This window comes from Gallinula chloropus (assembly GCF_964237585.1).
Source record: "Gallinula chloropus genome assembly, chromosome: 3".
Classification (NCBI taxonomy): Eukaryota; Metazoa; Chordata; class Aves; order Gruiformes; family Rallidae; genus Gallinula; species Gallinula chloropus.
This window is the reverse complement of record NC_140087.1, coordinates 55,353,782-55,375,541: the sequence shown is the minus strand read 5'-3', so window position 1 is coordinate 55,375,541 and position 21,760 is coordinate 55,353,782. Positions and strand designations below refer to the sequence as shown.

Here is a 21,760-nt window from a genome sequence, read left to right as displayed (position 1 = left end):
AGCATACTATGTACAAAATAAGATTTCCTACTTGATGCATTTTTTACTTGAAGAAAGCTTCTTATTCATAATTCAGGTGTCAAGTGCATATACACACACTATCAGTTTTGTCACAGAACACAGCATTCTACTCTACCTGCTAAGCTTCCTTGATTACCTTCTACCACCCACCTAAGAGGAACTGTTTGCCTGAAGCACCACAATATTTTGTCACCATTCATTTACTGTTTCCCAAATAAAACAAATTTCAAGTAGTATAATGATAGTAAAACACAGCTTTGTCAGCTTTTTTGGTAACAAATTTATTAGAGTTTTAGCTACTGATAATTGCCTCCCTCAGTGCAGAAATGATTTTGTATCACACTCTTAAAATTACGAGATCTAGCTCATAAGAAAAAGAGACACCACACCACAGTGATTGAGAATCAGAAAAGATGACCTCTGAGAAAACAAGTGTTTTCTCTAATATGTCAATGCTACCTGGAAACTAGCACAGACTCAACTGCATTAATTATGTATTTATAGAGACATGACAATACCTCAGAACATATTACGAATAAGGCTTTGATAGCTTTACTAGCAGGCACTGAAAGCAGAAGTTTTAAATACAAGATGTAAGAAGAGCCACAATCATTTTTACCACGCATTCTGTACAGACAGAGCTCTTGCAGAGAGATACCTGTAATTAATAAAGGCAGGATGGCAGCCATCAATACTACCTCACAAAATCTGGAAGAGTCTGCTCAGGAAGTTTAGGTGCCCATTATTTCTAATTCCAAACAGAGCTGTAAAACCAGAAGTTTCTCCACTAATCTCCAATTACCTCACTGACAACGCAAGTGTGACACCTACCAAACTATCTCTGGATCACTCAATTCAAAGCATCAAGTTGCTAGTTAGAAGAACAGCTGCAGAGAGGCAGGATGTCTCTTACTATATGTAATTTGAAATTGTTGCCAAGTTCTTGTTAATCTGTGAGGTCCCAAAATCCTGTAAGCATCATTGCCTGGAAAAACATGGGGAGTCCCCTTCTACAGTGAAGAGCACCCCCAAAAATTTCAATATTCTGAGAAGTCAGATCACCACTTTTTCTCTACAAGAATAAGGCAGCACTGGGACAGGTGCCCAGAGAATATAGATTTTCCAACAGCAGAGGTTTTACAGAGTCAGCACAAGTCACAGCTGGCTTGCTCTAATGTTAACAACTGTGTTGCTTTCAAGTAGCAGGCTTGACTGACCTCAGAGGTCCATTCAATTGATATCTAATGACAACAGCTAAAGAAGCCAAGACTATGGAGCTGGGGTTGCTTGCAAAAGTTTTTCACTTCACTGTTAGGGATGCCAATGTTAGGCTGCATTGATAAGACAGTAACTGCAACAAGTCATGCGGCACATTTGGCAAGAATTCTAGCATTCAATACCCTTCAGAAGGGGGATTCAGAGAGGAATAATTATGGACCTGATCGCCCCTCAGTCACAGAGGCCCATGTGTGTTCAGGTAAGGATAATATCCACCTGCTGCCATGTGTACAGAAAAGTGCAAGGCATAACAAAAACCTTCACAGGCAATATAAGGTTAAATATCTCCAGCCAAGTATCAAGTATGCACATCCACACTCCATTTGGTATAGCATTAACCCAAAGATCAGATTAGACACAGCCTTTAAAAGCAGTCATCAGCTTACCTCCATGACAGCAGAAGATCTTCTCATCCACAATGGCTGCAATAGGCAGACAGTTAAAACAATCTGTGAAGGTCTTCCACAGCTTAATGTTAAATCTCCGCTTACCTACAAGGACAGTGTGTGACATTAGAACAAGACTGTTTTCTTAAAGCAAACCTGCAATACATATCACAGCCTGACCAGAAACATAAGCAAACTGTCTTCACAAGTCTTTACTTCTGTTAGTGTACTTAGGTTCCAACCTCCTGCAAGAGCATTTCAAGGACAGCAGAACTGCAAACCGTAATTATCTAAATTACTTTAACCTTGATTTGAAATGTACTTTTAGAAAGTTTCAAAGCAGATTCACAGAACAGCGAAGTCCTCGCAGCGTAAGAGTCACTACTAGAAGTGCCTCCAAAAGACAGTATTAGCTTGTAAGAGTCTTTCAGAAGAAATAGGTTTTGCTTACATTCATCATAGAATCCATAGATCCGATTGATGCTAGCACACTCGTGATTTCCTCTCAAGAGAAAGAAGTTTTCCGGGTATTTGATTTTATATGCCAGTAGTAGGCAAATTGTTTCCAGAGACTGTTTGCCTCTGTCTACGTAATCTCCAAGGAAAAGATAATTAGCTTCTGGTGGGAATCCTCCATATTCAAATAATCGAAGCAAGTCTGTATACTGACCATGAATATCACCTGAATAAGAAAATTTTTATTGAGAATTAGCGCAACAGTATAAAGAGTATACAAATCAAGAACTTAAAGTCAGCTAATCGCTTTTTGTTAACTGATCTTTAAAAATGCATTAATATTTTCTTTAAAACAGACTGGCAATAGCTATTAGAAAGGCAAGAACCAGGTTGATACTATGAACCAAAGTACCATAGTACTTGCAGACTCATGTCACACAAGAAAACCTGAAAATCAAAAGCTACATAAATCTTAAAAATTAAGCTTAAGCTTTCTAACAAAGCTCTATTTAGTTCAAATTAAAACATCAGAAAGACAGACTCTAATTGAAGAGTTACATGGCCAGGAAGTCACTGTATGACAAAAAGGCTAAGTCACATAATGTACTACGAAAACAGATCAGTAAAGAATCTCTTCAGACTGCAGGGAAACTGAACATTGTGCCGGCAGAGAGCACTTCAAAGGTTAACTCCTCCTCCCATAACATTGCTGTACTAAGATTCCCATCCCCCAGTATTTAGGGTAACTCCTCCTTTGATGCAATTACTCATACAAAAACAGTACAGGCACTCAGACTGATATCCCTTACAAGATATTCAACCCTACAGGCATATCGTAGGAAAAATAACTGTCATGTTACTCATCACGCTGCCAGCTTAAAATTAAGCAGGCTTTCCATGAAACAACTCTGTGTGGCAATTACACCACTGTAGTGTGTCATATCAGACTAGCCAAAGCTAACATCTGTGAGCTGCCCATGAGGTCAAAGAAGATAGCAAAGCTCCTCTACAGTAACTTCCAGAGTACATGTGACATTCCAGCTGACTGCAGAATTCATTACCAAAGTGACCAAATGCAAAACACTACACAAGCAGCCTTCAGTATACACTGTATGCTCTTTCAATTTCATACCTTTAAACTAAGCATTCATAACTGCATTTTCACTTTTGCTGCTTGTTCAGTGGCAATAATCTGACTTTAAGCTATTCCCCAGTAGAGCACTAGTTCCTATGGCTTTAGAACAGAAAAAAACATAGACCATCTCTACAACTTTTTCCATAATCCCAAAGAAAAATTGTTACCCAACTTGTAGCCTCTCCAGTTCAATTCTTAGAGCTGGTGATAAGGAAAGTACACTACTATATTGCTCTTCATTCCTTTAGGCAGCATTCTTCCATAACTATTTCTCACCCAAGGAAACAAATCACCTCCCAATCTCCTTCTGGTAGCAGGAAGCATTATACTGTACCCAATTCCAGACACAATCTGAAGATTCACTGATTAAAATAATTTTCATGTACACCGCAACAAGAACAATTCCTATTCTGCTTGATATTTTGCAATCTCCACATCACAACTGGAAGAAAACAGAGGGCTCCTCAACAAGTCATTGCTATGCAGTCTAGTTCTCTAGAACTATGCTATCAGTACACTCTCCAGACTTCACCACCACCAGAATTAACTATGAAAAGCATACTACAGAAAGAACGCTATGATTGTGTTCCTTGTCTAGAACTATTTTATTACTCATGAGTCAGAGGGACCATAGCACTTAAAGGGTAAAGGAACATTTTATAGAAACAATTTTGTAAAGGGACCACTGCATTTACTATTCCATTCCAGGCATTTGACATTTTAAAATACAGCTTCATACAGGCACAAGTTGAATTGAAGTCTACCAGATAAAGTCTTACAGTAAAAACCACATCTATTTTAAAATTAATGTTTACATAAGAGTATCTTTCATCTTGCATTAAAACACAGTGATTCAAGATGTAGAAGCTTATTTTGAACTGACTTGATTACATGAGAAGACAATCCTATAATGGTTCCTCAGGCGTTGCCTGAACACACTGAAGCAGCAGTTCAAAGCGTTACAGCTGCATATTTTGCTTTTGGTGAAAGCGATCATCTTTCTTTCACTTTTATCTAAATGCATCTTTGACAATTGCTCTGATATTAAATTTAGATGCACCTGACACTTCCTGGTGCTATCACTGTGTTTGGAATCCAATTTAAAAATAACAAACGCCTTATTTAACTGTGTATTTGTTACCCTATTACTGTGCATCTACCAGTCCTTTCAACCACCTCAATTTAACCAAATGAGAAACTAACTTCGAAGGAGGTTAATTATACTTTTTTTTTAAACAGTCTAAATATTTGAGTTTTCATTTTTTCCTTATCTAAGAATTTGATGAGACAACTGTAGTCTTTTCAGTGTAGCATAAACACACCATGGTAAAGCTGCATTTACCTTCAACTTTATCTTATTAGGCAAGCTGGTCTGGTTTTTCTCTCCACCCTACCAAGCAATCAGTCATTTAAGAATTACTTTGCCACTAATGCACTTTTTAAAAATTGGTAATATCCTATCTTAATATAAGAAACATTGCTACATTAGGTCTGCCAGGAAGAAGCCTAGGAAGAAGCTAGTCTGTATTTGAGCATGGTTAGCAACAACAAATTCTGAGACTGCTTCAGTTTTAATATTATGACACTTCAAGAAGCCTAATTCAAGAAATTTTATGTTAAGACTGGTTCTTCTGTTAATAACTTGAAGGACAATTACTAGCCAGTATTTAAGGCACTTTTGCATTGCATACCTATTAACAAATGTACTTTGTGGTGCTTTAGCATCTTACAAAGCTTTAGAGTTGTAAAGAACACAGACATTTTAGTTTTATCATATTTGACAGCAATAATGATGTTTGTTAAAACTGGTTCTAAAGCTCAAGGAATTTATTACATGGTAACTTAGCCTATTTAGCAGTCTGCATTCTGTTCTATTTTTTTCAACTGAAAAACTAACAATACTTTCTTCACAGTATTTTTGAAGTATTCCATTTCACATTTAAATATCTGTCCTTTGCTTATGCTTTGAAGAGAGCAACTACAGTATTAAACATCACCCATTTTTGAAGCAGCTAACTGCTTTTCAAATAGTGATTGAAAGAGCAGTACCTCTGCACAAGCTATCTCTAGGGAAGGGGGAGAAAGGTTGCAAAATCTGCACCAGATACAGGCACAAGCAGCTCTTACCAACAGAACTTGTCCCTTAATAGTACCAGAAGCATCAACAACCTATCAGCTGTTAAGAGTAAGTTGAGAAAAGGCATCTAAGTTGAAAACGACATTTAAAATTGTGAAGCCCTTACTAATCTGTATCACCCAAGTCAAGGTCTATCTAAGTACCCTCCAAATCCACCTAGCACTCAGCTAGATGAAGAAACCTACATAAAACACATACAAAGTTTACATACCACAAATTTTCAGAGGTGCCTCTAGTTCCAGAAGAATAGGCTGGCTGAGAAAAATTTCCCGTGACTTTATACACAAGCCCCGAACTTCTGCTTCAGTCATCTGAACAATCTTCCCAGGCCGACATCCTCGCACTGAAACGAGATATTTAACAACTGAAGGTCACTATCACTCAGATACACAGATATACCGAAGTGCAGATGAGGGGTATTTGAAATCTGTGTTTGACCAAATTCAGCAGAATGCTCCAACATATCTACCAACTGAAAGTACGTATGTCAGTGGATTCTAAAAATTAATCTCTGGTACTGTAGTAACCTGTGCTTAAAGGTCTGCATGCACTGCTGTTTAATCAGGTTCTTAGAAGAGAACAATTTGAGCTTTGCTTTTGTCCACATTTAGATAAACATCACCATCAAAACCTGTTTAAATTAACAATCCCATTACGTTGGAGTATTGGCAATAGGAAAAAATTCCAGAGAATGGAAATCCTGAAATCACTTTCGCATTAGCACAATATAAGCTTCTTGAGGACTGTTGAGATCGACAGGGCTAAGTGCAAAAAACACACAGGTAAATTCACACTTTTCACAGCTGAAATTGCTATATTAGGAACACCACACTAAAAACTATGAAAATTTGATAAAATCTTCATTCATATGGAACAGTCATTGGAACCTCTATGTCCAAAGACATTCTAACTAGAATGAAACTGAATTCCTAAGCCACTGAAGTCAGGTATTCAGACCTATATTTAGCACTAACTTTTCAAAAGCATTCACTTGTCATTGCATTCCAGTCAACATCCTCTGGCAAGTTTATCTGCAGCTGCTTCTTTCCACAAATATCTGTACAATTCCTCTGTCAGAGGTTTTCATGTGTCTTTAATGAGGCAGCAAAATAGAACAAATGTGTCTGCACTTTGGCTGATCAGGTTCAGTCTACCATCTCAACATAAGCCAAACTTCAGAGTTCAAACTAATAAGCCAGAATATATCAGTGTCTACAACAGGCGAACATCCTGTTCTGCCATCTGCTGTAGATAGATGCAACCCTGAGCATTAAACCACTGCAGTACCTACAAGAGAAGGTGGTACAAAACATTAGCAGTTCAAACCCAAATGCTTTCAAACTCAATCACAAGACATTATTTCATAAAAATTTATGCCTAGCTCCTAGGTTTACAGAGGAGATTGGTGTATTACCTACATCGTGCAATGGGGAAAAAAAGGGTATGACTGGAAATAGTTCAATCACCTAGTACTACAGTCCAAAGCGTTAAGAGCAAAACGCTTTGCTTTGGTTATCACTGCATCCTTCTCCCAGTGTAACAGCACATCTGAGCATTCAAACACTGTGTTACAAATTCCTATTTTTCTTTTTAATGAACACCAGACACTTGTTAAACTGAGGTTAGGAAGCAGCCACAGGAACACGTGAAAAGGCAGAAATGAAGAATGAGTTTCTCAAGCAGAGATGATGTGAAACTAGATCCTGGGACAGCCTGTTGGAGTACCAAAATAGCAGGAGGGCTAGTCTATCTGCAGTGAGGATACACTGGAAGTACTTTGCTCATTAGAGCCCCACAAGAACAAGGCTCTGCCATACAGGACTCCTTCCACTGAAACTCTGAATCAGTACCAGGTGATATTTACCATATGGCAAGTCACATTCCTTTTGCTAATTAAGATTTCAACTATACTTGAGGAAGCAAACAGCTTTTTAGGTAATATCTTTTCTTGTTATTCTTCATGTATTAAGATGTTACATATTAGAAGAACATAAAAGTAGAAATCAGATACAATAAAGGTGTCTAGAAAACACTAAGTGTGCTCTGCAGGCTTCCATTTAATCACATTTTAAACATCTACTAAGTGATGGACTTTATATATATATATACACACACCTCTTCAGTCCCATGTGGATCATAAGCAAAAAGAAAATAAACCTCAGGCTTGACAGCTTAGCACAGGATTCAACTATCCAATTTGTGTGGAACCAAAATGCTCCAACAATATTCACTTTTTCCATGCTTACATTACAGTAGCTTATGATCCCTTTCATGGACTAGAAGCTCACCTTGATAGGTGCAATAAACCACCACTATACGTAAAAAGCTCCCAACTGAAAGAGCAGTCTTAGTATCACAATAGCTATCGTTCTATTGAAACAACTGCTGTATTTTAAATCCACAGCTTACAGCATCTAGGGTCACGCTGAAGCAGCACACAGCACAGCTAGGTTTTCAGTGCCATTTCCCTCCCTATAAACTGCTTATCAAGACAGGTTGAAAGAATGCAATCCAATTTTCCTGGTTTTAATACTTAACTATTGTCATGTTTTTCAAGACCAGAATTAAGCTATTTCATCTAGATGAAAACCAAGAAGTGATGTAACCATACACTAGTTTCACAACTTAAACTCAGGAAAGCCCACCATAAACATCACTATTACCATAACTAACACCAGACCAAGAAGAATCCAAAATTGAGAGAGCAGTTCAAGGAGGGTACTCATAATACTTAAAATAATGTTGATCCAATTAGTATTTCTTAGAACACCAGTCTTTAGCTCCCTCAAACTCAAACATTTAAACTTGGAACAATCGCTTTATAGGACTGAGGCTCTAAATGCTGAATTTTTTTGCGCTAGAAGACACAGTAAACACTCAGCTCCTGACTTCAAAATTAACTGCCATAGTCACTGTATCCACTGTCTTGACGCTAGCTCTTTACCTTTTACAGTACAGCCTTAAATGTGCAAGCCCACACAGGCAAACCAACAAACTGGTCAGTAACCTACCACACTTCAGATTTTCTAGGTAAGAGACATTGCTACAACTACGACAAACAGTCACACTTGGAGGAGACACACACCTAATGACTGCTGTTACTTCCAGACCTTGGGAAGGGTATAACTCTGGGTCACAGCACCTTTGAAAAGGCAACCTCCAGCCTCCATCCTAATAACAAGCAGCTCAGTTACATCTGAACCACAAAGCCTGGAGTTTCATGAGGAACAATCATTAATAATATACTTAGTTTTCTCACACAATCCCCTGAAAGCCTCAGCCCTTTACTGGGGTCACCAAGACACTGAAAGGTTCACCAAGTAATCACCCAAAACAGATGTGTCACACCAATGGTACAAGTAACACATGCTGACTAAGCACATCTTTCACCAGTTTGTGTTACAACTACAATGTTGATGACTCAGCCAAGCACTATATGAATCAAACATGAACACCTCTCAATACATTTAGTTTTTCAAAAATCCAAACCCCCAAGAACAGATTTAAGAAAATTTCATTCTCAGAACTTCAAGAGTGTAAGTGATGGTTTTCAGACTTATTTACAAATTACTGTAGTTAACCATTCTTAAAGCATGCAAGTCATAGCTGCATGCATTGTAAAATATGTAGATCACAAAAAGCCTTTAAAAGGATTGGCAAAACCATAATTTTTAATAGTTGTCATTTACCCAGAGCAGAAACAGCATCTCAACATTAGATGTAAATTAACTGTCTTTAATCTAAGATGCAGATGCTGTAAACAAGCTTTGATCTACATAAGTCTTCAGTAGGGACAGCAATTCGTGTTGTAATAGACAATCCCATGTGCATAGTGCTACACCAGAACAAGCCTTTGCTGCAAGAAGCTAAAAGCAATCTGACATAGTAGGGAATAGAGAATTAAAAGCAACTATATCCATTGTACTGCCATGCTATTTTAGCACAATAGATCCTACAGCCATCTAAAAGCTGCTCTAATCAATATTAAAATGGCCTCTGCATCTACACCAACTCTCATAAGCAACCTTAGCAAGTCTATTAATAGCAGATAGTAATCAGAGACAGGAGTTACAGTGGCAGCAAAGAAAAACTTCAGCTAAATTAATTTTTTTTAAAATATCTCCAAATTCATGCCAGAGAACAGCAGTTTATGCAACGCAATACTGAAGAGGAAGAAAATAACACTAAGGAAAGTTGGTGAAAAACTGGTTGTTGGAAGTTCTTGACGTACTCTTTCATGAACTAGAGAAAATGCATTTAACCTATTCTGTCAGACCATTTCTAGTCTCAGATACGATGCTCATTTTGCAGCATCGCTAATAGAAGCTTCTTCAATTACTGTATCAGCTGTGGCATGCACAGTTGTCCTAAGCATTTATACCCTGTTCTCTAATACCACTCATATCCTGTTCACTGGACAAAACACTCAAGTTTTCAGCATAGCATGAAGACAGGCTTCTAAGTCTGTTAAAAAGTAGGGCCAGCATTGTTGCTAAGCAGCAGCCTCCTCTCCTTTCCCTACAGACATATGAATTTGTGCGGCCAGACAGTAAACTGCATTAGTGAACCGATCTTTTCTTTCTAGTACAAAGACACAGCAAAACAAAATTTAATCTAGACAGTTCTCCAAGCTGAAGAATACATCCACTGTAAACTTCTCCAAGGACTAGTGAAGGAATAAGCTGCTGGTTCTGCTTCTTTCACAGTAGCTCTAGACAAGCTTATTTCTGAAATTACGGCTTCAGAGGTCTATTTTGCCAGGGTGTATCTAAAAAAAACCCCAAAGCTACAAGACTGCAAGCATACAATGTTACAAACTGCACACATGCAATTCCCACAAGCTTATGTTCTCCCTGACATTCGGTGCAATGTTTAACATTAGTGATTAACAACTACAACATGTAGCTATCCTATTTATCATGGTTCAAAGTACTTTGGAGTATTTGACAAATCCTGAAAAGCTAGCCTCTCAGTAGTAGGAACAGAACAGATTTGGAAGCCAAAGGTGGCATTACCAATGACTTGGGAGAGAATCATTTCTCAGTGATTTTGGAAATGTGTTCTGAAGTTATCTGGTCTCAGCATTTTTAAAATCCAAGTTACAAATTTTCATTGTTTAAAGTCAGAAATCCTACATTGGATTTAAAGTGTCTTTCGGTTTGGAAAGCAAAACTTCTACTCCTAAATATCTTCTGTTACTTAAATTGTTCAGCTGCCATCTAGAAACAGCCACTCCCTTACAACAAAACAGAGAGCTAAACCAGCAACAGAAAATTTCAGTATTTCAGAATCACTGTAACACAACTAAGCTCAGAAGAGCTTTCAATCATGAGTTACACTGGCAGAGAGCAATAATGCAAATGGAGCTATAAATGATAAGTAAGAAGGTAAGAAGCATATTTCTGAATATATAGCTCTTCTGCATGTCACACACAGCAAAGCCCTGTACTTTTCCTAGGGTGTATCATCCAAACTTCCACCAAAAATAGCGGAATCAGACTGCCGGGGAAGGGTTCTTTCCCCCCCGTGAAGAAGCCTGCTTTCATATCCAAGTACTCTAAAACCACACCTTCACTAGATACTCTTGATTTTAAGTATTTTGCTGAATAACAGAGTCATTGCTTGTGGACTCATTTTAGCAGAACTTATTTAATATCAAACAAATTCATTGCAGAGCAAGAGACTACCCAGGCCTTTAATTTCTAGCCAGGAAAATAACCAAACAATTAAGTGTTCTTCAACTCGAGCTTGAATTTACATTCTTAAAATACGTACTAGCCAGCAGAATACAGGCTCTTGGAGAAGGAGCTTTGTTAGAAACTAGTGCCTAAACTTGCTTCAGGGGATACCCAAATAAGCCCATTAAAACAGGCAAGTGTCCCCACATCAACCTCCGCCTACTGAATTTGCTTTTCTTAGACCACCCGCTTCCTTACACAGAACTTCCATAAACTTCTGGTCTCAAGTCACTCTGTACCATGCACAGCTCCAAGAACTGCTGAATTCAAAGTTGAAAGACAAGATCACATTAGTTACTCTGTTCTGTAAGCAAAACATGGACCCTAATGCTTGTTACTGGTCTGTATTTACTCTTTGCTTAATTACACTTGAACCTAGAACTCATGCAACTAGCAAAGCCTAAGGTAGAAGCCACTATGCTGCATTATACCAAGTGGTGGCAATTCCTGTTCTAGTCCACTTGGAAGCCTAACCTAGCATAAAAGTCTCAGGACCTGAAGCTTCTTAAAGTCCGACTTTCCTTTCCTCTAAAGTGGTGCTGATGAAAGTCCTAAACTTTGAGGAAGGCAGAGGCAAATGACAAAGTTCAGAAGTAACTCCTGAAAATCACCTAGGAGAAAAGTTACTTAAATTGCAATACAAAAAGCTAGGTTTTAATATGCCTTTACCATATCTTCAATTTCACAGCTATGTAACTAATATGGTTGCATGGGATATACACACAAAAGCTTTCTATCAATCCTGATATAAAAAAACTCACCACAAAACAGAAAATGGTGCTTTGAAACTAAGATGACCTAGCCTATGTACTAGACAAGCCATATGATGCAGTGGTAAACAGGTTCATGTTTACATTCAAATTATGAACATATCACATTAGAGGTTGCAGTTCAGAGTGGATTCCTCTATATGCACACACCCTTCACTGAGTGCAACATCTGACCTTACCAAGTAACTGACTTCAGTGTTTCCTTTTGTTTTTCTCCCTTGTAAAAATAAAGGGACACACCTACATTCATAGTGGTCACTAATAAGCATTTAATTACAACTATCAAGTTGTACAAATACTCTTATATACATTAAATAAAAAGTCATTTTTTTCTTCTCCTTTTATGCTATGATCTAGCTGTGCTCTGAGCAAGACACCAGGTCCAGTAAAAACTGCTGCAGAATATCTAAATGAAACAGTTATTGAATCATGTGGGCTTCAAGGGGCAAAATAACCAGCCAGACTAAAGGAACACCAGCACACACTGCCTGACACTGGGCTCTTGGCCTTCCGTGCAATTCTTCGAGCCAACTACTGCATTCGTCATGCACTTATAAAGCTAAAGATGAACTGGCTGATAGCTGCGCTGCTGTACAAACCCAGAAACAAATGTCATTCCCCTCCCTATCCCTTCTCCTGTTAAATACAACACTTACCCTCCTTGAAATATATGAAAACTGCCTATCTGAAGACTGAGAGTATTTAAAAAACACAGCCATTTCAAGAAAGAACTTAATTTTTCCCTGTTTAACAGTGAATGATCCAGTGATTTCACACCCAACTAGGTAGTCACTCCCATATAATCAAGGTGCATCTTCATAGTTTATGCTGCTCTGCAACAGATCAAGGTCTATTTTTCTCCTCTACAACTGCCTCTTTTTCAGTATCAGTTACTGACTGTATGGAACTGCAAGCACTACTACTGCATCATACCACACCATCAGGCTGGCTGGATAGGTTAAATAGTTAAGGCAAATTAGTTTGGTAATGTCTTACCAAACAAGTAAGACATTACTGACTATATATTAGTGTGGTAGCTCTATAGCACCTAAAACTAATAAGGTAAATTTCAATTACTTCATTGGAATTTAAAATCCAACTTCCATTTGAAAAATTGCACAATCTTCAAATTTCTGGTTTGATCACAACCTGCAAGACCTCCGAAATCAGAAGAAACTGAAGGCTGCATCTTTAAGACATTGCATGACAGGAAGAACACTATGCAACCAGCTTGTATTAAGGCAATCAAAAACTCACTTTGACTTGAACATTGAAGCAATAACCATTCTTCATGTCTACTGGAAGTCTGAGAACTCTCTTGGATTATTTCCCAACTTTCCTTGTGGATCAGTACTATCAGACACAGTAGCCCTTCCAGCCTCAACAAAAATAATTTTGGTTTAGTGCAGATCAACATTAAATTCCATCAACTGAATTAAAGCTGATAATTTGAAACAGGCTAGCCAGATTTAGGCAAGCAAGAGGTCTTGCCTAGACAAAGTAAATTTGTTTTTAGAGCTATATAAATAAACCCTCTTCACAGAAATCCAGCTTGTATTTAATGTTATTATATGCCTGGGTTTCCCCAAGTACATCCTCTCTTCCATATGGTAAACTCCTTAGCATTTACCAAGGCAGATACCTATATATTTGAAAGTGCAGAAAGCCCCATCCAGATGGGCTGCCTTATATCCAGGCACTTGAAGAGACATACAGCACAAAGTCCAGCACCCGATCAGAAATACAGCAGTCTTACCGAATGCCATCCGCAGCACTTAACAACTACGGTCACGCCTATTCCAGCATCCTTGCTTTGACACAGAGCAACTTCTCCACACATCACTGTAGCTAGAATTAGCTTAGAGCCTGTCTTAAATGCAGTCTGGTCTATCAGCCTAGTCCAGCATTTTAACAAATCTCCAGGCATTTCCCACAGAGGGATACGTGGTGTGCCCAGATGGGTCAAAGCACAACATATCCCACATGTGCTCTACTCATGACAATCTCGTGTGTGTGAATACTCCCATGCTGTCCACAGCTAGAATGGACCAGGAAAAATCTATCCACCAGATGGCATAGCTGGGAAGGCAGGAAAAAAAAAAAGGAAAAACACAACAAAAAGTCATCACACTGAAGCAAAAATGAGGCAATCAGTAGTGATTTCTTTACCTAAAGAATCTTGTAATAAAAGCCAAAAGTGTCTCCAAGAACAAGCGGGCACACATCTAAGAGCACTTCCACCTCCATCATTGTTCTAGAAAAGAGAAATAAGTCTGGAGGTAGAAGAAACAAGAGAAAGCACTGCTCCATTGAGTCTTTGTGCATACAGTATACATTTTAGTTTTATTTTTTCCAAACAGAATTTATAAGATATCACTAACTAGTAACCAAGTATTACATACTTTGCAAGAGAAAGTAAATTCAAAATAAGCTCTTATAATTCCATGAAATCAATAGATAAATGGTATAAGAACCTGGTCTAAGTAAAAGAACAAGGAAATTAAAAGTTAATGTCCTAGAAGACTATAACCATGCACTGCACAATGGCTGAGTCCTTCTGAAAACTATTCCCAACTCAAGAGTTAATCAATCTGGCTCTCGGCACTCGAAGCGCACACACACACAAGATAAGCATGCACACAGTGAGTACTGAGATGTTCTTGATGAATTCTCACAAGCAGCCTGGTTACAGGCTACCTCATACTGATATCTCAGCAAAAAGAAACCACAATACACCAACACATGGAGGGTAAATCCAAGTTAATGTGTCAACCCCAAAGATATGCAGACTTGAGCAACAAGATAAAAAAAAAGGTTAGAGTAACCTAATTAAAGTGAGAGCAAGAACTCATGACAGCTAATACCACAGCCTAGAAACAAGTGTCACCAAGCAGCAACTTAGTGACAGTAGGGAAATTTCCTGTTGCTGTAGGTTCTGAGGGGTATTTGCTGCTCTTTAAAAATGTATGTGCAGCAGCCACTGAGACACAACTACAGACTGCTATTCAAACTTAAGAGCCATCCATCTCACTTGAAAGAACTGGAAGGACTACAGACACACGTAACAGCATTTCACAGAAAGTATTTTTAATGTGTATTTTTACAGCTCAAAAGCTGTATCTCCTTAGCCTTTAAGGCAAAGTTGAAGTGTGAGTAATGGAGCCAAAAATTTGCTTTAAACTAATTAATTGCTCCAGAGATAACAGTCCATAGAATTTTTTCTGCACAAGCAGCACAGAGAGGGATTCAGACTCACTTTACCAGAACAGGTCAGCTAAGCAACTGCACGAACTCCAGAATGTTAGCCGCCAATTGTACAAAAAAAAGCTTCATTGTGAAACACCCCTATTTGAACCACAGCTTAAAATATTATACACTAGCAGTATAATAAAAGATGTTACACAGAAGCAAAAATAATCCCAATACAATGCATTCTTTTAACAGTATGTTTATTTTTTTTGTTAAGTAAAACCTGCAAAAATCTATTCCCTTTCAGATACAAGATGTTGTACAAGCCACTCCTACTACTGGTAGTAAATGACAAGCAGAAAAAACCCTTAAAAATCTTCCTAATCTCTGCTCAGAGGGAGAAACAAGAGATGAAAAATTATAAGCAAAGCTTGGGTCAAAAGTTGCACATACACATCCCTAAAGCACTACAGAAGAGAACGCACAGATCAGGTTGCTTGGACACAAGGCACCTAAGCCTAACTCGAAAAGCTAGAAAGTTGCAACACAAGTATTTTATGTTTTTTGTAAAGTGTATGGAACATATTTTAAAAGTATTTGTAAAAAAAAAAAGAGGTAAACAGAGTAAGAACAATCCAACACTACAGAATCCCCTTCTCAAAGCAATCTACACTTAAGTAACTACACTTATGTATTTTTAAAGTGGCACTCAAAAAAACCCCACCACCACACATATACGTGCATTTTGATGTCCAAAAAAACCCACACTGCGAAGTCAGTGTTTACTAGGTTACTATTTGTTTTGTTTTAAAAACCCACCTACTAATCTGGGTTTCAACATCCAGAAAAAGGGAGTTTTATCTGTATCCGTGATCAAAGATAAGCCTTGACTGATGATACATGCAGATTTCTTCATACTATACTACACTGCATACCTTAAATCACAAGCACAACTGGGCAAAGCCTTTATATGTTTTAAAATACTCTATTCATCATAATTAAGTTTCTAAAAAACCACCAGATAACAACTACTAAAACAATCCTCAAACTGTGCTTTGTAGTAACTCAGCAGAACAAAACTTTGAGACTTAAGAAAACTTGTTTCACTTCCAGAAGTCTGCATACTCCAGAAATTCCTTTCCATAAGCCTTCAGCAAAGTGATCCAAGTATCCAAGGAATATAGCAACCAAGTAAGTGAACAGCACATACCCATGCATGCACTTTCATCTCCAGCATATCAGGTATTTGTTGAATGTGAAATGAAAGATTAATGGGAGAAGAGGCCTAAGAAGACTAAACATTCAAGACATAACCTAAATAAAATGGAAAATGCTAGGAATAATTCCTAAGCTTCTCCAAAAGCCGGTAGTAGGTCAGCTTCCTCCTTACTTTAAAGGTAAGGCTCACTATTTAACACACTCGAAACCCTTCACAGCTTTTATTAGCCATCCGTGAGCGCCACTTTTGGACACTGCCCCGTAGGCAGGCAGAGGAATGTCAGCCCACTGTGCTTCCACTGACACTCACGACTCACGTACGTACAACTTCATACCTAACACAGCTTACACACATAATAGACTGCGACTAACCCAACAGGAGGAAGGGACAAGGCCGCCCATAGCTCGGCTAGCAAGGTTTCTCCAGCTCGCCCCTAAGCGAGGCGGCTGCACCGGGGGGTGGGGGTGAGCGCGGGGAGGGAAAAAGGAAAGCAGGGCTTGGCTTCGGGGTTTAACAGGAAAGCAGCCACTTCACCTAGACAGGGAGCACGGACCCCCGCGCACACCAGCCGACAGGACGCTTAAAAGCGCCCTCATCCCGTCAAGGGGCTAGGCAGGGCCGGGCCCGGGACCCAGCGCACCGCCGAGGCAGGCCAAGCCCCATCCCGGCGGCCACACCGGCCCGGCGCTGCGGGGGAGACGCTGCCACCGCTCCCCCGGCCGGCCGCAGCACGGGACGAGCCCGCCCCGCCCGCTTTACCCTCACCCCTCCGGCAGCCCCGGCTCCCGCAGGGAGGTGGAGGGCAAACGACGGCGCCCTCTCGGCCCCCGCGGTGCCCGCATGGGGCGACAGGCAGGCAGGACTGCCCGGCGCCTCACTCACCTTCCAGCAGCCGGGTGATGAGGCTATCCACGTTCAGCTCCCCATCCGCCATTTTGTGGCCACCAGACTCGGTCCCGGGCAGGGAGGAGGGCGCTTCGCAGAGGAGGAGGAGCAGGGAGTGGTGGCCGCAGCTACAGTGACTCCCCCCCACCCCCCTCCGACAGTCCCCTGCGGCCGCTCGGCTTCTCCCGCGCTGGCAGCCAAAAGCGCCGCGCCCGCTCTCTCACCGCTAAATGGGGGGAAGCGGCCACCCCTCCTCCCTGCGCCTCCTCCCCGCCTCAGGAACCGCCAGGGCGCATGCGCCCCCGTACCCCTCCCGCTTCGCTCGCCGCCGCGACAGCCCTACCACTCCGCGCTCTAAGCACGGCGCAGGCGCCGAAGGTGCTGGCGGGCTCCGGGACGCATGCGCAGAGCTTCCCTGGTGCTCCCTCACCCACAGCGGGTCTCCCGGTTACCGCCCAGGCGTGTGGCGGTGTGGGTGGCGGTGGGTGGGCTAGACTGGTTACCTGCCGGCCTCACGAGAGGCCCTTGCGCCCTGAGACGGGCTTTTCTGGCCCGCTTTCAATCCGGCTCGGGTCTCGGAGTCGGGGGCTCACAAGCCAGGCCCCCGGGGGGCTTTCTCTGGGTCTGACTCTGGTTTGAGCCCCTTCGGGCCCTCGCAGGGCGCAGGATGAGTAAACCTTTCCTGTCATGACGCCTGCAGCCGCCAGTCCTGAGGGGCTGGGCAGCTCCGACGAGTGTCTAACTCGGGGAGCAGCTCTGAGGGCTCCAGTGTGGATACGGAGATCCTTGGCACTTGTCATGGTGCCCCACCTCCGTATGACATGTTACTGCAGGAGAGAGTGGTGGCTTTACCTTAAGAGGTTTTGTTGGCAGCCGTCAAGACAGATGGCAAGAAAATGAGTCCTAGTAGGCTGCATATAACCTATGTGTCACCCCTTTGGCTGAAGCTGCGCCTGTGAAAGCTCATAGTTTATTAAAAAATATTTGTCAGAACTGGAATGACAAGTTGTGCTCTCTGTAGCCCTCTAACACTGTTGAAGAAAAACCTAACCAACATGGTTTATGTTTCATTGGGGCTGGACCTGCTGGGAGTACTTTTTTTGTGATTTCTGAAACTTTTTTCAAGACAAGCACTCTAAAAACATGTTACTTTACATACTTCTGTCAACAGATGCCTGCCGTGGATGGAGAGAGAAGTGCTTTAAAAGGTAGTTGGTGAAGACTTCAGACAAATACATGTATGTTGACAAAATAACAAAGTGGAGATGTTCTAGAAAAAAATACAGACTGCTTTTTTGTATGCCTAAAGATAGATTTTGATGTAGAAACTTCTCTCTGTGAGCTCAAACTTGATTTTTTCCATCAGTCTGTACAAGCCAGCAAAATCCTGTCACCTTAAATAATTTCAAAACACAGGGGGTTTTTATCTCTTGATAGGAGACAATGAGTATGAGCAAAACAAAAGAAATTAGGACAAGGTGGGGCAATGATTAGGCATTAGGTGATGCTAGGTGTCCAGACAATCAGGTAAAAGAACACTCTTTTCAAATACCTAATGCAGTGCTAATGAAGTTTGACTTGATACATTGATGGAAGAGGACAAAACTCCAGGAAAAAGAAGTTCCAAAGAAGCTGAGGTTAACTGTCCTGGCCAGAAGCAGGACAATTTTCTAACTCCACTTGTAGGCAGCATGTATGGTAATGTAATTCCAGCTCATCTGCTGAAAGCATATACAGCTACCCTTCCTTTTTTTTCAAATTCTGCTAATAGTGAAAAATCTAAGTAAAAAAATCTTTACATTTTTTTTTTTTTTGGTCAAACTAGGAAAAATAATTATTCAGCTTTTAAAAGGATCTCCCTTATCCCAGCTCCTTTATTGCTGCCAAAACTAATAGATCCGCAGCCCCTCTTGAGCTTTCAGGAATTGTCCTGGTTTCATTTCTCACAACTGAACTCCCCTGAAGGTTATTTTAAGCCATCGCAACATGAGGTTCAGACATAATCGTATTATATTCTCACAGAACATTCTGCATTGACAACAAAATGGGGAGATGAAATTATCTTTCACTGTGGCATAAAGATACAATTAATTTGTCTTCCAGAACTCCAGACGGTACTAAACTTTCAGATACACTGAGCAAAGCGGAATTCCATAACCACTGTTTTCACTAGGCATGTCAGCATGTTCCAGAAATAATTCAGTGGCATATCATAAAAACAAAATAATTTAATAAGCGGAGATGCTATGGAGCAGCCCAAACTGCAAAAAATACCTCCCTTCTTTCCTGGTACACGCCGTGCCTGTGTCTTACTTGGTTTCCCCACGCTGGCCTGTGGAACTCGTGCTGTTGCGTTATTGAGGATCTCTGGTAAATACTTTAAACCTGTATTTCACTACTTCCCTGTGTTCCCAGTGTTCTTGGGGTGCTGATGGGTAGCTGGGTCATACCGTGAGGAAAGCCCACTGGCACTGTCCTTGACGTCAAAGGTATGGCACCCCCACGGATGCCTCTTGGTTCCCATCACAGCTGTCTCCCAGCTCACACACCACAGCAGGCCTTCCCTCCTCTGTCAGCCCGTGCAGTGAGAACATGGCTGGGGGACAGAGCCACTCCCCAGTTCTCAAACAGGGGGACTGTCACCTGTAAAGTTCCCCTTGCCCCCCCCACCGCCACCTTGATGGCTTGAGCTGGGAAACGAGTTCATGAGTTTCTCCCTCCATGGGTAAAACTTGACAGGTCCCGTGGTTTGTGTTGACATAATCCCAGAGCAGCAAATAGAATTGAAAGATCAGAGAGTGAGGCCCGTTGTCATCTGTGATTCAGAAACAAACAGTTAGTATGGACTGAATGGGTATTCTTTGATCGAGGGGAGATGTTCTCTAATTGTTGGCATTATAGCATATAGAGGTACAGGACAAAGATACCTAACTGGTGACTTAAGTAGCAGGAGGAGCTGAATGTTGCTGATGCCTTTGGCATTATTCTTGTTAATAATGCTCAACTTCCTAAACTTCCTTGTTATTTTGACATTTCCTCTTACATCCACCAATATGGCTTTGTGTCTAATTTTCCCCTACTTGGCCTCAATGTCATTCCCCCTAAATACCTTGTGTGTCAACTGTCCTCTCCTCTGCACACCTTCTTGAGGTGTCCTCTTAATTGCACTGCTCGTCTGCTTAATTAGCAACATTTGAATGAGAAATTTCCAAAGAAGGTGGCAAAAAATTCTGTTAGTAAGTGTCATTCTCTTCACTGTGGCTCTCTAGACAGGACTTCTTACGCTGCTGTGGGGACATCGAGACTTGCATCCCCACCTACAGAGCATGGTCTCAGCATCTCTGATGCTAGCTACTCTTCCCTAGTAACCTTACATTGGTTCAGCCAGTATGTCTACTCCTCATTGTGCTTTAAAAGTTAGTGCCTTACCTGTGCTTTTAAGTTATTTACTACACCATTGTAAATGCTGCTTTAGAAAACCAAGGCCCCTGCTGCATTGCTCTGCTGGATCTGTCATCAGTTACCTGCCAGACAGAACACGTCAGTGTTTTACAGCACTATCCCATCACTACAGCTTGTTTCTAATGTGCTCGGTCACCTTTGATGACTGTAATTTCTGGCTGACAGCAGCTGGTATGTAGATGGGAGGAGGAAGCTGGGAGGAGCCATGTGGTTAGTTTTCCAGCGTGTAATTAGGAACATAGTCTCCTTGGGCGGCGATATCTGAAGTACCGCTGCCTCCTCACTGGCCTTTTTCTGTTTCAGACTTTACTGCAGATAGATGATACCTCACAATTTTGTTCCAAAAATTTAGATTCAGAGACAGGTGTGTAAGTCTACATCTCACTTCAGAGCACAAGACCCCAGTATTTGTACTAAAGCTGGCTAAACAGCAGGTTTAATTATATCCTGTTAAGATTAAACCAAAACAAGACTTTTCTACACTGAGGTAAAACCAAGGCTTTCTCAACTTTCCTGAAAAGTTAGAGGAGTACAGCCCCAAAATAGCCTGTGATTTTGGTTCAGGGGCACATAACCTACGATGGGAAAAAACTCCTCTCTGAACTGTGGCACCCAAGGGGGCAGTCTCTTGGTTTTGCTATTTGGAACTGTAACACCTTGTATAAATAGTTGCATGTCCATTGGGACAGGAACTGGAGTCTGGATCTGTGTGGGGTGAATGCCCCAATTGTTCAGCCATACAGCTCATCCATCTCTCTTGTTGCAGACTATTAGAGTTTGCAGAAATAGTTAAATATTAATCCAACCAAAGAGATGGGTTATTATTAAAGTAATGCTGTAAATATTCTACCGGTGTTTTACACTTATTCTTTCCACTTCAAAGAGCTAATAGGTAAGTCAGACTCAGCCTCCCCAGACTCCTGTCATGTGTTTGCTCATCATTACCTGGGCATCCCTGGTGAGCTCTCAGTTTTAATTCCCACATTTATAAAGTGGGAATAATAACATATGTGAACCTCTCTGGGGAGTGAAGAGACATAACAAATATTCAAAACACATGATGAGATCTTTGGTTGATACACAA

The 21,760-nt window shown here is 40.8% G+C and overlaps 1 protein-coding gene across 1 annotated transcript in view; it reads right to left on the bottom strand.

Moving 5' to 3' along the window:
• PPP1CB (protein phosphatase 1 catalytic subunit beta) overlaps positions 1 to 17,336 on the bottom strand; it is a 28,062-nt gene extending 10,726 nt beyond the window's left edge. Inside the window, exons 1-4 of the mRNA XM_084261433.1 lie at positions 17,212 to 17,336; positions 5,625 to 5,756; positions 2,137 to 2,367; positions 1,686 to 1,790 (exon numbers count right to left, since the gene is read on the bottom strand). Coding sequence (XP_084117559.1) covers positions 1,686 to 1,790; positions 2,137 to 2,367; positions 5,625 to 5,756; positions 17,212 to 17,263 — 520 coding nt within the window. The 5' untranslated portion in view covers positions 17,264 to 17,336. The remainder of the gene's footprint in view (positions 1 to 1,685; positions 1,791 to 2,136; positions 2,368 to 5,624; positions 5,757 to 17,211) is intronic.
• Between the last annotated feature and the right edge of the window lie 4,424 nt (positions 17,337 to 21,760).